This window comes from Tamandua tetradactyla, chromosome 1, assembly GCF_023851605.1.
Source record: "Tamandua tetradactyla isolate mTamTet1 chromosome 1, mTamTet1.pri, whole genome shotgun sequence".
In the NCBI taxonomy this organism is placed as follows: domain Eukaryota; kingdom Metazoa; phylum Chordata; class Mammalia; order Pilosa; family Myrmecophagidae; genus Tamandua; species Tamandua tetradactyla.
The window spans coordinates 100,389,284-100,403,818 of NC_135327.1; the positions used below are offsets into that span (position 1 = coordinate 100,389,284).

At 38.3% G+C, this 14,535-nt stretch overlaps 2 protein-coding genes across 5 annotated transcripts in view; one reads left to right on the forward strand and one right to left on the reverse strand.

Moving 5' to 3' along the window:
* The window catches only part of IGF2BP3 (insulin like growth factor 2 mRNA binding protein 3), a 194,542-nt gene that overhangs the window by 135,829 nt on the left and 44,178 nt on the right, over nucleotides 1-14,535 (forward strand). For both annotated transcript variants that reach the window (XM_077121756.1, XM_077121766.1), the window contains exons 4-5: nucleotides 12,565-12,616; nucleotides 12,716-12,779. In XM_077121756.1, the coding sequence (XP_076977871.1) occupies nucleotides 12,565-12,616; nucleotides 12,716-12,779 (116 nt within the window). The remainder of the gene's footprint in view (nucleotides 1-12,564; nucleotides 12,617-12,715; nucleotides 12,780-14,535) is intronic.
* The window catches only part of MALSU1 (mitochondrial assembly of ribosomal large subunit 1), a 174,962-nt gene that overhangs the window by 94,331 nt on the left and 66,096 nt on the right, over nucleotides 1-14,535 (reverse strand). The window contains exons 5-6 of one of the 3 annotated variants that reach the window (XM_077121780.1): nucleotides 7,631-7,712; nucleotides 5,712-5,819 (exon numbers count right to left, since the gene is read on the reverse strand). The exons of the other annotated variants lie outside the window; for them this stretch is intronic. Of the exons in view, the coding sequence (XP_076977895.1) occupies nucleotides 5,727-5,819; nucleotides 7,631-7,712 (175 nt within the window). The 3' untranslated portion in view covers nucleotides 5,712-5,726. Of the gene's footprint in view, nucleotides 1-5,711; nucleotides 5,820-7,630; nucleotides 7,713-14,535 lie in introns of those variants that run through there. 3 annotated transcript variants of the gene reach the window in all.

Here is a 14,535-nt window from a genome sequence, read left to right on the forward strand (position 1 = left end):
AATAATAGTAAAAAACAACAACAACAAACAAACCAACAAGCAAACAAAAACAAAAAAAACCCTATAGCTCAGATGCAGCTTCATTCAGTATTTTAACATGATTACTTTACAATTAGGTATTATTGTGCTGTCCATTTTTGAGTTTTTGTATCTAGTCCTGTTGCACAGTCTGTATCCCTTCAGCTTCAATTACCCATTGTCTTACCCTGTTTCTAACTCCTGCTGAACTCTGTTTCCAATGACATATTTCAAGTTTATTCTCGAATGTCCGTTCACATCAGTGGGACCATACAGTATTTGTCCTTTAGTTTTTGGCTGGATTCACTCAGCATAATATTCTCTAGGTCCATCCATGTTATTACATGGTTCGTAAGTTTATCTTGTCTTAAAGCTGCATAATATTCCATCGTATGTATATACCACAGTTTGTTTAGCCACTCTTCTGTTGATGGAGATTTTGGCTGTTTCCATCTCTTTGCAATTGTAAATAACGCTGCTATAAACATTGGTGTGCAAATGTCCGTTTGTGTCTTTGCCCTTAAGTCCTTTGAGTAGATACCTAGCAATGGTATTGCTGGGTCGTATGGCAATTCTATATTCAGCTTTTTGAGGAACCGCCAAACTGCCTTCCACAGTGGTTGCACCCTTTGACATTCCCACCAACAGTGGATAAGTGTGCCTCTTTCTCCGCATCCTCTCCAGCACTTATCATTTTCTGTTTTGTTGATAATGGCCATTCTGGTGGGTGTGAGATGATATCTCATTGTGGTTTTGATTTGCATTTCTCTAATGGCCAGGGACATTGAGCATCTCTTCATGTGCCTCTTGGCCATCCGTATTTCTTCTTCTGGTAGGTGTCTGTTTAAGTCTTTTTCCCATTTTGTAATTGGGTTGGCTGTCTTTTTGTTGTTGAGTTGAACAATCTCTTTATAAATTCTGGATACTAGACCTTTATCTGATATGTCATTTCCAAATATTGTCTCCCATTGTGTAGGCTTTCTTGATGAAGTTCTTTGATGCACAAAAGTGTTTAATTTTGAGGAGCTCCCATTTATTTATTTCTTTCTTCAGTGTTCTTGCTTTAGGTTTAAGGTCCATAAAACCACCTCCAGTTGTAAGATCCATAAGATATCTCCCTACATTTTCCTCTAACTGTTTTATGGTCTTAGACCTAATGTTTAGATCTTTGATCCATTTTGAGTTAACTTTTGTATAGGGTGTGAGAGATGGGTCTTCTTTCATTCTTTTGCATATGGATATCCAGTTCTCTAGGCACCATTTATTGAAGAGACTGTTCTGTCCCAGGTGAGTTGGCTTGACTGCCTTATCAAAGATCAAATGTCCATAGATGAGAGGGTCTATATCTGAGCACTCTATTCGATTCCGTTGGTCGATATATCTATCTTTATGCCAATACCATGCTGTTTTGACCACTGTGGCTTCATAATATGCCTTAAAGTCAGGCAGCGCGAGACCTCCAGCTTCGTTTTTTTTCCTCAAGATGTTTTTAGCAATTCGGGGCACCCTGCCCTTCCAGATAAATTTGCTTATTGGTTTTTCTATTTCTGAAAAATAAGTTGTTGGGATTTTGATTGGTATTGCATTGAATCTGTAAATCAATTTAGGTAGGATTGACATCTTGACTATATTTAGTCTTCCAATCCATGAACACGGTATGCCCTTCCATCTATTTAGGTCTTCTGTGATTTCTTTTAACAGTTTTTTGTAGTTTTCTTTATATAGGTTTTTTGTCTCTTTGGTTAAATTTATTCCTAGGTATTTTATTCTTTTAGTTGCGATTGTAAATGGGATTCGTTTCTTGATTTCCACCTCAGCTTGTTCATTACTAGTGTATAGAAAAGCTACAGATTTTTGAATGTTGATCTTGTAACCTGCTACTTTGCTGTACTCATTTATTAGCTCTAGTAATTTTGTTGTGGATTTTTCTGGGTTTTCTACATATAGTATCATATCGTCTGCAAACAATGATAGTTTTACTTCTTCCTTTCCTATTTTGATGCCTTGTATTTCTTTTTCTTGCCTAATTGCTCTGGCTAGAACTTCCAACACAATGTTGAATAATAGTGGTGATAGTGGACATCCTTGTCTTGTTCCTGATCTTAGGGGGAAAGTTTTCAATTTTTCCCCATTAAGGATGATATTAGCTGTGGGTTTTTCATATATTCCCTCTATCATTTTAAGGAAGTTCCCTTGTATTCCTATCTTTTGAAGTGTTTTCAGAAGGAAAGGATGTTGAATCTTGTCAAATGCCTTCTCTGCATCAATTGAGATGATCATGTGATTTTTCTGCTTTGATTTGTTGATATGGTGTATTACACTAATTGATTTTCTTATGTTGAACCATCCTTGCATACCTGGGATGAATCCTACTTGGTCATGATGTATAATTCTTTTAATGTGTTGTTGGATACGATTTGCTAGAATTTTATTGAGAATTTTTGCATCTGTATTCATTAGAGAGATTGGTCTGTAGTTTTCTTTTTTTGTAATATCTTTGCCTGGTTTTGGTATGAGGGTGATGTTGGCTTCATAGAATGAATTAGGTAGTTTTCCCTCCACTTCGATTATGTTGAACAGTTTGAGGAGAGTAGGTACTAATTCTTTCTGGAATGTTTGATAGAATTCACATGTGAAGCCGTCTGGTCCTGGACTTTTCTTTTTAGGGAGCTTTTGAATAACTAATTCAATCTCTTTACTTGTGATTGGTTTCTTGAGGTCGTCTATTTCTTCTTGAGTCAAAGTTGGTTGTTCATGTCTTTCCAGGAACCTGTCCATTTCATCTAAATTGTTGTATTTATTAGCGTAAAGTTGTTCATAGTATCCTGTTATTACCTCCTTTATTTCTGTGAGGTCAGTAGTTATGTCTCCTCTTTCATTTCTAATCTTATTTATTTGCATCCTCTCTTTTCTTCTTTTTGTCAATCTTGCTAAGGGCCCATCAATCTTGTTGATTTTCTCATAGAACCAACTTCTGGTCTTATTGATTTTCTCTATTGTTTTCATGTTTTCAATTTCATTTATTTCTGCTCTAATCTTTGTTATTTCTTTCCTTTTGCTTGCTTTGGGATTAGTTTGCTGTTCTTTCTCCAGTTCTTCCAAGTGGACAGTTAATTCCTGCATTTTTGCCTTTTCTTCTTTTCTGATAAAGGCATTTAGGGCAATAAATTTCCCTCTTAGCACTGCCTTTGCTGCGTCCCATAAGTTTTGATATGTTGTGTCTTCATTTTCATTTGCCTCTAGGTATTTACTAATTTCTCTTGCAATTTCTTCTTTGACCCACTTGTTGTTCAAGAGTGTGCTGTTGAGCCTCCATGTATTTATGAATTTTCTGGCACTCTGCCTATTATTGATTTCCAACTTCATTCCTTTATGATCCGAGAAAGTGTTGTGTATGATTTCAATATTTTTAAATTTGTTAAGACTTGCTTTGTGACCCAGCATATGATCTATCTTTGAGAATGATCCATGAGCACTTGAAAAAAAGGTGTATCCTGCTGTTGTGGGATGTAATGTCCTATAAATGTCTGTTAAGTCAAGCTCATTTATAGTAATATTCAGGTTCTCTATTTCTTTATTGATCCTCTGTGTAGATGTTCTGTCCATTGATGAGAGTGGGGAATTGAAGTCTCCAACTATTATGGTATATGTGTCTAGTTCCCTTTTCAGTGTTTGCAGTGTATTCCTCACGTATTTTGGGGCATTCTGGTTCGGTGCGTAAATATTTATGATTGTTATGTCTTCTTGCTTAATTTTTCCTTTTAATAGTATATAGTGTCCTTCTTTGTCTCTTTTAACTGTTTTACATTTGAAGTCTAACTTGTTGGATATTAGTATAGCCACTCCTGCTCTTTTCTGGTTGTTATTTGCATGAAATATCTTTTCCCAACCTTTCACTTTCAACCTATATTTATCTTTGGGTCTAAGATGTGTTTCCTGTAGACAGCATATAGAAGGATCCTGTTTTTTAATCCATTCTGCCAGTCTATGTCTTTTAATTGGGGAATTCAGTCCATTGACATTTAGAGTTATTACTGTTTGGATAATATTTTCCTCTACCATTTTGCCTTTTGTATTATATATATCATATCTGACTTTCCTTCTTTCTACACTTTTCTCCATGTCTCTCTCTTCTGTCTTTTCGGTTCTGACTCTAGTGCTTCCTTTAGTATTTCTTGCAGAGCTGGTCTCTTGGTCACAAATTCTCTTAGTGACTTTTTGTCTGAGAATGTTTTAATTTCTCCCTCATTTTTGAAGGACAATTTTGCTGGATATAGGAGTCTTGGTTGGCAGTTTTTCTCTTTTAGTAATTTAAATATATCATCCCACTGTCTTCTAGCTTCCATCGTTTCTGCTGAGAAATCTACACATGGTCTTATTGGGCTTCCCTTGTATGTGACGGATTGTTTTTCTCTCGCTGCTTTCAAGATCCTCTCTTTCTCTTTGACCTCTGACATTCTAACTAGTAAGTGTCTTGGGGAACGCCTATTTGTGTCTAATCTCTTTGGGGTGCGCTGCACTTCTTGGATCTGTAATTTTAGGTCTTTCGTAAGAGTTGGGAAATTTTCAGTGATAATTTCTTCCATTAGTTTTTCTCCTCCTTTTCCCTTCTCTTCTCCTTCTGGGATACCCACTACACGTATATTTGTACGGTTCACATTGTCCTTGAGTTCCCTGATACCGTGTTCAAATTTTTCCATTCTTTTCCGGATAGTTTCTGTTTCTTTTTGGAATTCAGATGTTTCATCCTCCAAATCACTAATTCTATCTTCTGTTTCTTTAAATCTGTCGTTGTAGGTATCCATTGTTTTTTCCATCTTTTCTACTTTATCTTTCACTTCCATAAGTTCTGTGATTTGTTTTTTCAGTTTTTCTATTTCTTCTTTATGTTCAGCCCATGTCTTCTTCATGTCCTCCCTCAATTTATCGATTTCGTTTTTGAAGAGGTTTTCCATTTCTGTTCGTATATTCAGCATTAGTTGTTTCAGCTCCTGTATCTCATTTGAACTATTGGTTTCTTTGTTTGACTGGGCCATATGTTCAATTTTCTGAGCGTGATGCGTTATCTTCTGCTGGCGTCTGGGCATTTAGTCAGATTTCCCTGGATGTTCGACCCCACAGGTTGAAAGATTTTTCTGTGCAATCTCTGGGTTCTGTTTTTCTTATCCTGCCCAGTAGGTGGCGCTCGTGGCACACGTTTGTCTACGGGTTCCACCAGTTAAAGTTGCTGTGGGTCCTTTAACTCTGGAAAATTCTCGCTGTAGGGGAGGTTCAGCAGCCGAAGTGTCTTGGAAGAATGCCAGCCAGCCTGGGGTTCCGAATGCGGGGAGGGTCGCCGGCCGCCGCCTCACGGGAGAGCGTCCGGCCGAATTAGCTAGTCGGCCCGGGGCACCAAGCGTGGCGGGAGGGCGCCAGCTGTCGCAGCCCGGGAGAGTGCACTATTCCCAGCCGACGGGGGAATCACGTGTTTGGAAGGGATCCCCCGGTCACTGTTCTCCGCAGTCTGGGGATTTCCGACCCAATTACCTCAGTTGTTCCGGGGGGCTCATGTGGTGGGGGCACCAGCCGCCGCGGCCTAAGGGGACTGCCTGTCCAATTCTACCAGCTGGCCTGGGAAGGTAGAAGGGAGGGACTCCGGTCGCTTGCCGTCCCACCCAGGAAAGCCTGTGCCCCTTGGTGATCTCACCGGAGCTGGTTCTCCCAGATAGTCAGCCGTTCCAGGATGGGGTACGTCCTCCCTTTGATCTCCCTCGTGGCTCCGGGAGCTGCTCTGTATAATCTCCACTCCCCCAGTAGCTGTTCTGGAGGAGGAAAGGTGAGGGCGGCAAGGCTGTAGAGGCTGGTGGTGGAGGAGCCGGTGAAGGCGGGGGAAGAGGGCACCGTGGTGGTTGGAGAGCGGCCGGAGCAGGAGGGGGAGGAGAGGGGGGAGAAGGAGGGCGGGCGGGTCGGCTGCTGCGGGGCGTGGGCGCCGCGCAGCGGGCCGGCGGAGAGAGAGAGGGGAGAAGGAGGGCGGGCGGGTCGGCTGCTGTGGGGCGTGGGCTGTCCCCTGTTTCTTATGTCTTTGTTATGCCTGTTCCTTTATTGCAGTATAGTTGATATTTTGTGGTGTAACTGGTTGGTCCCTTTCTCCTGTCTGTTGCTGTATATATTTCACATTTTAATTTTTTGGTTAACTGGGGTTTGTATTAAACAATCTATGTTTGTAACCTACAGTTGGGAAAGATACCAACTTAAATAGCATACATTCTTTGCTCCTATACCTTTCTGTTGTTTTTGTCATACATTATGTCTGTATTTCACATATCCATAACATGGAAATATTATTATTCAATTATATTCTAAATCTTACAGGAAATAAAAAGTAAAGTTACATACTGAGGATACCATAATACTAGGTTTTGCATTCACCCGTATCATTATCTTTACTAGAGATTTTCACTCCTTACTGGTCTAAGCTACTATTATCACTTCACCTTTCCTTCCAACTTGAAGGACTCTTTCTAGCATATCTTATAATGTGTCCTGGTAGCAAACTCTTATAGTTTTTGTTTATCTGGGAATGTCTTTTTTAAAAAATAGTTATAAATATATATACAAAAAAACCCAATAAATTTCCAAGTACATTTTAACAAGTAACTATAGAACGGATTTTAAAATTTGGTATGGCTTTCAGTTCCACGATTTTTCGTTTTTTCTTCTACCTGCTCCAAGACACTGGAGACCAACAGGAATGTCAATATAATGATTCAGCAGTCATACTCATTTGTTAAATCCTATCTGCTCTGTTATATTCATCCTTCTCTTTAAATAACATATAGACATAAAAGCAGAAAAGTACATCGCTATAGGGAAGTGCAATGGTGGCTTAGAGGCAGAATGCTTGCCTGCTGTGCTGGAGACCCAGGTTTGATTCCCAGTGCCTGCCTGTGTAAAACCAAACAAAGCACATTGCTGCAATTAGCTGCAGAACAGATTCCAGAGCTTGGGTTACAATTCCGTAATTTTAGGTTTTTATTTCTAGCTACTCTGAAGTACTGGAAGCTAAAAGAAATGTCAGTGTAATCTTTTAGCACTCATACTCATTTGTTAAACCCGACCTTCTCTATATAATCCCACCATCGCCTGTGATCTTTCTCTCATTCTTTGGGGATGTTTGGGCTATGTCTATTCTAACTTTTTCATGTTAGAAGGAGCTGTCAATAATATGGGACAGAGGGATGGAACTAGTCGATGTTCTGGAAGGGTTGTCCCCTCTGCATTTCAGGACTTATCTGGTCCAGGGACCCATCTGGAGGTTATAGTTTTGGAGACTTACCCTAGTGCATAGAACCTTTGTAGAGTCTTATATAATGTCCTAGGTATTCTTTAGGATTGGGAAAAATGATTTTGGTTGGGGTTTGGCAAGTCATGATAGGTAGCATTGTCTAATTGAAGCTTGCATAAGAAGACCTCCAATGTAGCCTCTTATCTCTGTTTGACCTCTCTCAGCCAGTTATACCATATTTGTTACATTTCTTTTCCCCCTTTTGGTCAGGATGGCATTGTTGATCCACAGTGCCAGGGCCAGGCTCATACCTGGGGGTCATCTTATCTGGGAATGTCTTATACTCACCTTTTGGAGGATATCTTTGCCAGTGTGATGGGTTAAGCCTGTATGTGTATTCCAGAAAAGACAGTGTTCTTTTAATCTGTTCCTATGGGGGTAGAACTTTTGATATAGTTATTGCAATTGAGATGTGACCCATCTCATTCTGGGGGTCTTAACCCTCTTACTGGAGTCCTTTATAAGAGTATAAAAGATAGAGAACACATAGAAAAAAGCTCCAGGGAAACAGAGAGACAAGGACACACACATAAAAGCTCAGAAAGAAAGCCACTAAAGCCAGAAGTTGGAAGCAATAAAACCTGGGAGAGAAGGAAAAGGGATGCGCATATGTTGCCATGTGCCTGGTCATATGATAGAGGACCTGAGGATTGCAAGTAGCCAGGCTTCAGGGAGAAGGTACCATTTTGCTGATGCCTTTACCTGGACATTTTAGTGACCTAAGAATTGTAAGTTAATAACTTATAACTCCCCATTGTAAAAGCCAACCTACTTCTGACATATTGCATTTTAACCACCTTAGCAAATTCAACAGCCATATAAGAATAAAGAATTTTTGGTTTGTAGCTTTCTCTTGCAGTACCTTAAATACTGTCATACAACATTGCCTTCTGCCTCCATGGTTTTTTATGAGAAATCAGCACTTAGTCTTATTGAGGACCCCTTGCATGTGACAAATCACTTTTCTCTTGGTTCTTTCAGAATTCTTTGTTTTGCATTTGACATTTTCATTAGTATGTATCTTGCAGTAGCTCTATTAGTATTTATCATGTTTGGAGTTCATTGCTCTTCTTGGAAATGTATATTGATGTCTTTTATAAGATTGGGAAATTTTTTGGCTATTATTTTCTCAGATATTCTTTTAGCCCCTTTTTCCTTTTCTTCTTCTCAGGCTCCCATAATGCATATATCAGTTTGCATTATGTTGTCCCACAGGTCCTTTCTTAGGCTCTGCTCACCTTTTTTTTCATTCTTTTCTCCATCTACTCTTCCAATTGTATGATTTCAGTTATCCTGTCTTCTAGATCACTGATTCTTTCTGCTGTTGAGCACCTTTAGTGTATTTTTAATTTTCACTATTGTTTTTCATCCTCATAGGTTCCCCTATTAGAAATTAAAATTTCTGATTCTTTTTGTTCACACATCTTTCTTTCATCATTTAGTTCTGTATCTATACTTAATGTCCATCTGTATTTTCTTTTAGCTCTTTGAATTGGTTGAGAAGATTTGACTGAATGTCATCATTACTTGCTCCACTGTCTGTGTTTCCTCTGATGTTCTAATTTGTTCCTTTGACTGAGCCATCTCTTCCTGTTTCTTTGAATATCTTATGATGTGTTATTGCTGTACTAACTCTAGAAGTCAGTTTCTTTCCCTCTTTTCCCTGTTAAAGCTCTTCTTTAAAGCTTGACCCAGTTTATACTGAACCTTTAGAGCAGCCCTTGTTTAACAATTCAGACTTCCTCAGGTCTTTTTGCACCTGCCTCTTGTCCTGGGCATGTGCAGTAACTGTTAAGATTACCTGATTATATGCAACTGTGTCTCCTTCAGAAGAGAATTTCGTTTCCTCTGTTTTTTTTCTGGGTGTCCTAGGCTGTTTTCTTTTTTTTATTTAGTTTCCTCCCAGGCTGCTATGATTTACTCAGCTCCTCTCCTGTGGTCTTGGCCACTTTTTCATTCCAGCTTTCAGCTCCTGGGTACATTGTGCTTTACAGAAGTTCAGTTTCTCCTTTTCGTACAACATTTTTTTTGCTTCTGGAAACTTCTGCATTAGGGGATCCCAATCCATTGAGTCAGAAGGGTTGGTGTTCCAAGACACCTTAGTTTTTTCATTTAGGTGCCCCAGCAATTGGGACCAGACTGTGAGTGTCCACAGCTTGCCAGTGATTCTGACACAGCACTTTTATTTGTGGGGGTCTGATTTGCACACTTATCTACACTGACCATTAGGACACCACCTTGGGATTGTGTGGCCTTGGGTCCCTGTGCCTTAATGTGCGTAGGGCTCTAAGTCACTGCCATGGGTGGTTCTGTCATGACCATGCATGAGGTGCCTGGGCTAGAGTGCTGCCACTGCGTGTCTCAGACTGCATGAGACCAAGGTGGATGAGGGGTGCAGGCTGGTAGGTCTGTGCTGCTCTCCTACCTTTACTATTATCTTTAAAATTTTGTATCAGCTTTTGTGAAGTCTCTCTCCAGTCTCTGTTGTCCTCCAGGTTTTCGAACAAATTGAATCTGCCCATTTATTTAGCTGTCTGTAATTCCTGGAGCTGTCGTATGCCACCATCTTATCTGGGCTTGTTTGTAGTTTGTTTATTTTGAGTCAGTTTTATGTAAGTATAATTTACATGTAATAACATGCTCCCTTTTTACTGTACAGTATTGTAGTGTCTAATTACGTTTGTAGAGATTTTACACGTTGGGTAGTTAGTAATTGGTAGCATTCATTTTGTCTCAGGAATAGGATGTTTAATTATGGAAGTAATTTTGTTTTGAACTTATTAAACCTTATATAATAAATTTTTGAACCTGTACATTTCCTTGATTTTTATTCTCTTAGTTTTGAAGTACTTTCAAGCTTGCAGGACAGTTACAAAAATAATACAAACCCCATATAGAGAACTGTACTATACCCATTACCTTTCCAAATACCCAGATCCAACATTTTGCTGTATTTGACATTTCATTCAATGTGTCTATCCAATTATCAACCACTCCATCTATTCATCTATCTACCTGCCTATCTACCAATCTATAAATCTATTTTCTGAACACTTAATACTGCCATGTACATTTCCTAAAAAAAGAATATTCACTCATGTAATCACCTTAAGTGCAGTATTCAAGTTTAAGAAATTTAAGATTGATATAAAGCTTGTAGTCTGTATTCCAATTTTTCATGTATCCCAAAAGTCCTTTTTTAAAATGTTTTTTATTGTTAAATATAACATTTACAAAGAAAAGAAAGAAAAAGTAATAATTTTCAGAGTATTACTTCAACAAGTAGATACGGATTTCACACAATGATGTCCTTTTGAGCTTTTTCTCCCCTCCCTTGTAAGAGCCTATTCAGAATCCTACATATATTATATTTAATGGTCATCGTCTTGTTATTTACTTTTTTTTTGAATCGTGGGAACATATGTACAATAAACTTGTGTAATATACATTCTAAAGTGGGAGCCAGACAAATGGATGAATATTTTGGGTAGCATCACTTAAGTGCTTTGAAGAACAATCTAAAAATTAAGTATAATGATTTAAGAGTAGTTATAATCAGTGACATAGATGAGAGTGTGTAGTTGTTCCTTAGTTGTTCCAGCAGATATCTTGGAGTGGGTTAGTTTAACTAATGGGAATTTACTAGCTCACGATCTTAAGGCTGGGAAAAAGTCCAAATCAGGGTGCCACCAAGATGATGCTTTCTTTCCAAAGTCTGGCATTCTGAGACTGGCTACCCATGATCTTAATCCTTTGCTCCTTTGTCACATGACAAGACGCATGGTAACCTCCTTCTCTTCTGAGTTCCATTGACCTTCAGCTTCTTGCTTCCTAAGGATTTCTATCTCTCTGCCTGAATTTCATTACATATTCCCCAAAACAGGATTAAGACACATTTTTATTCACTTGGACCACACCTTAACTGAAGTTATCTCATCCAAAAGGTTCTACTTAATGATGGTTTCACACCTACAGGAATGGGTTAAGTTTAAGAACGTGTTTTCCAGCACAGTGTGCTTCTACTGGTATGTCCCCCTCAAAGGAAATTCATGCATTAAAACCTAACTGTGAAAAGTCATTCTGCATACAAATTCAGTGCTAGCCTTATTATTTTTAAAATGTCTTAAAACAAGCCTTGCTATAGATTCAAACTGTCACTAGTAGAGAAAATAAAAACTTAAACTACTAGAAGATACCACATAGGTTACCTTTGAAGAGATTGCCTAGAGTTTATTATGAAAAATAATAATAATAATAATAAATAATAATTATCAAATTATTCAAATTTATTTAGGGTATTTCCTACTGTGTTCTGGGAACCAAAAAATCAAGGGATTGCCTTTCAGATTTTATAATCAGATTAATGAGAAAGTGAATTGCTGTAATTTCATAGAAACTTATTTTGGTTTAATATTCAAGAAAAAATTTGTTACAGTTTTTGGAAGCTGAGGATGTTTGAGTTTGATTTATATTGAGATGAGAGGCATCCCTTTAGTTTATACTATAATAAAATTATAGTTACTATTTTAACAGCCTCTCCATTAGAATACATACACAGTGTAAGATGACAACTACAGGAAAGATGATGAAAGCATAGGTTAGTTTCAAATTGTACATTTTCTAACCCAATGTAACAATAAAAATGTTCACTTTTTTTTTCACACCTTTTACCATTCATGTATTTATATGATGCCTATGATATTCTTTAATTCCAGGCTACAGGTAAAATATCAACTCCGTTCTTTCTTCATTTTGCTAACCTGCTTTAAAAGTAGTCAGTTCTATTTATAGCTCTGAAAGGAAGTCCTTTGCAAAGTAATGTGTTACAGATAAAACTTTGTTTTCTTAACTTGGGCTCTTGTCTCAAGTGCCTTTATATACAAGGATGAAGTATGGTACTGTATGAAAACTACATGCTTCATTTTCCTTTAGGCTCAGAAACTAGGCACCTGTGGCTTTTGAGCACATTGTAGAGCCGTTGTTACTGCTTGGGCAGCCATAAGAATGGGATTCAACTTACCAGCTTTGGATCTAGAGGTGGGTGGGAGAGAGATGGCACATGTGTCCTCTCTGCAGTGTCTTTCCTTCGTTTCTCTGGACCAAAGCCTCAGTTGATCTTTTGAGTCTTTTCCATCAGAATTTGTGATTTTAAAACGTGTTCCTGCCCTTCCTAGTGACTTGGGAAACTCAAAATTTGTAATTTTCTCTCCCCCTCCTGATAGGTTCTGGATAGTTTACTAGTCCAGTATGGAGTAGTGGAGAGCTGTGAGCAAGGTACATGTCTTCTAAATTACTTTCAAATTTGTAAAAGGAAGGAAATAGAAAGAAAACTAACTTTTTTTCTCTTCGTTTGTTGTTTTTGTCTTCCTCCAGTGAATACTGACTCGGAAACTGCTGTTGTAAATGTAACCTATTCCAGTAAGGACCAAGCTAGACAGTAAGCAGTTTGAAACTTTTTTTCTAAATGTTATAACTAGGTTATGTATGATAACTTTGTGGATTTACAACTTGGAGAAAGGCTGGTGGGTAGCAGAAAGAAACTTTATTTTGCAAAGTTTGAGCCTGCAATTGTGCCTTCCTTTTTAACATTTGAATGTTCAGTACTAATCTGCATTGGTTAAAATTTTATTACATTTGCAGTTTATCCTTAAGGCCAATGATGGAATTATATGGTATGAACTGAATTATATCCTACTTGTATATTGTTGCCAAACTACATACTTTTTTCCCTTGCTAATATGATTTGTACATTGCATGTACAGCTATTTTTTCCAAAGCTGGTGAGTTGATCCCATGTTAAGCTATTTTAAATGTTGTCTTCTCACTAATTTTCCTAATGATTACTCTTGTCATTTGGGAGTGTAATTGGGCTAATGTAACTTGCTTTGGGGTTTGTGGAGAAAGTATATTCCAGTGAAATTAACAGAGATTACTAGGAAATGATCATTGAGAATGATCTAATAACCCACTGAGCACTAGGGAGGAGAGTGGATCCCACCAACACTGCTTTTGACAGATGCTCAGAACCTGATCACGGATGCCACATACCAGCACACCACAGAAGTCTTAACCACTTCCAGATCACAGTACAGGCAGGAACAAACTGTCTATAGTGTGGAAAAGGGGGAAAGCATAGATCATGCTGACTGACCCTGAGCCTAAAGTGGTACAAGAATAGGAAATCAGCTAGGTTGCCAAAGGCGGCAGTGCGCACTCATGGAGAGACCAGGAAAAGAAAGTTAGGGCTGGAAAGGAGGTGGAAATTTGCATAGCACAAATGAACTTCCTTCCTTCCATCTCTTTCTCCTCTTTCTCCCCACCCCCCCTCCCAGGGTAAGACTGGCAGAATTACTGCTGAAAATAATATTAAGGACAGCAAGCTGAATATGGAAACTCTTTAGTTCTGAAAGTATTTTATAGTGGTTGTTAGAGGTTGGCAGGGCCCCATCAATCTTAAGGAGGGGGTGAGTCTGTTAGGAATTCTATATTAGATAACTAGGGAAACTAAAATAAATTGGATGTTTAATTTAGGGAAACAATTGTCACAGCTCTTCTAATATTTGATTAGTTAACATTTATTCATTACTATTGACCAAGATATGTGAGTGAATTAAGGCCAAATCTGTCCTCAGGGACATGCTTCCCAGTGGTGAAAGAGAGTGTTAAGAGAGAGACCACCGAATTTTAGTTCCTGCCCTTGTTAAAATACCTTATATGACTATTATTTTTGTTCTTGTTGTTTATGAATTTCAAAGACCAAAGAGAATTAGAAAGTGATACGGTATTAAGAGAAAATTCAATCTAAAGAATGCAAAAATCAATGTTATGATATGCTGCTATGAAAATTGGTGTTTATAAACAAAGTTTCCTAATAACAGTATTTTTTTTAAAGGGTATGGAGGGCATTGTCATTCTGTGCGGAAAATTAATTTTATTTGAGAGGCATTGAATGTTGTGGAGAAAGTGTGGACTCTGGTGTCAGGCAGACTGGGTATCCTTGACTTTATCTGAGCTTCCACTTTTTCAGCTACAAAATGAGGATTGAAAAGAAACTAATATATTGATGCATTTATGCATGCATTTATAATAAGTTTATCAAAAGACCTGCACCCAGTAAGTGGTTACTCTCTTTTACCCCACTCATTCTGAATTGGCCTGAGCTGGCAAGACCACAGAGTCCCACAGGCCTGTTC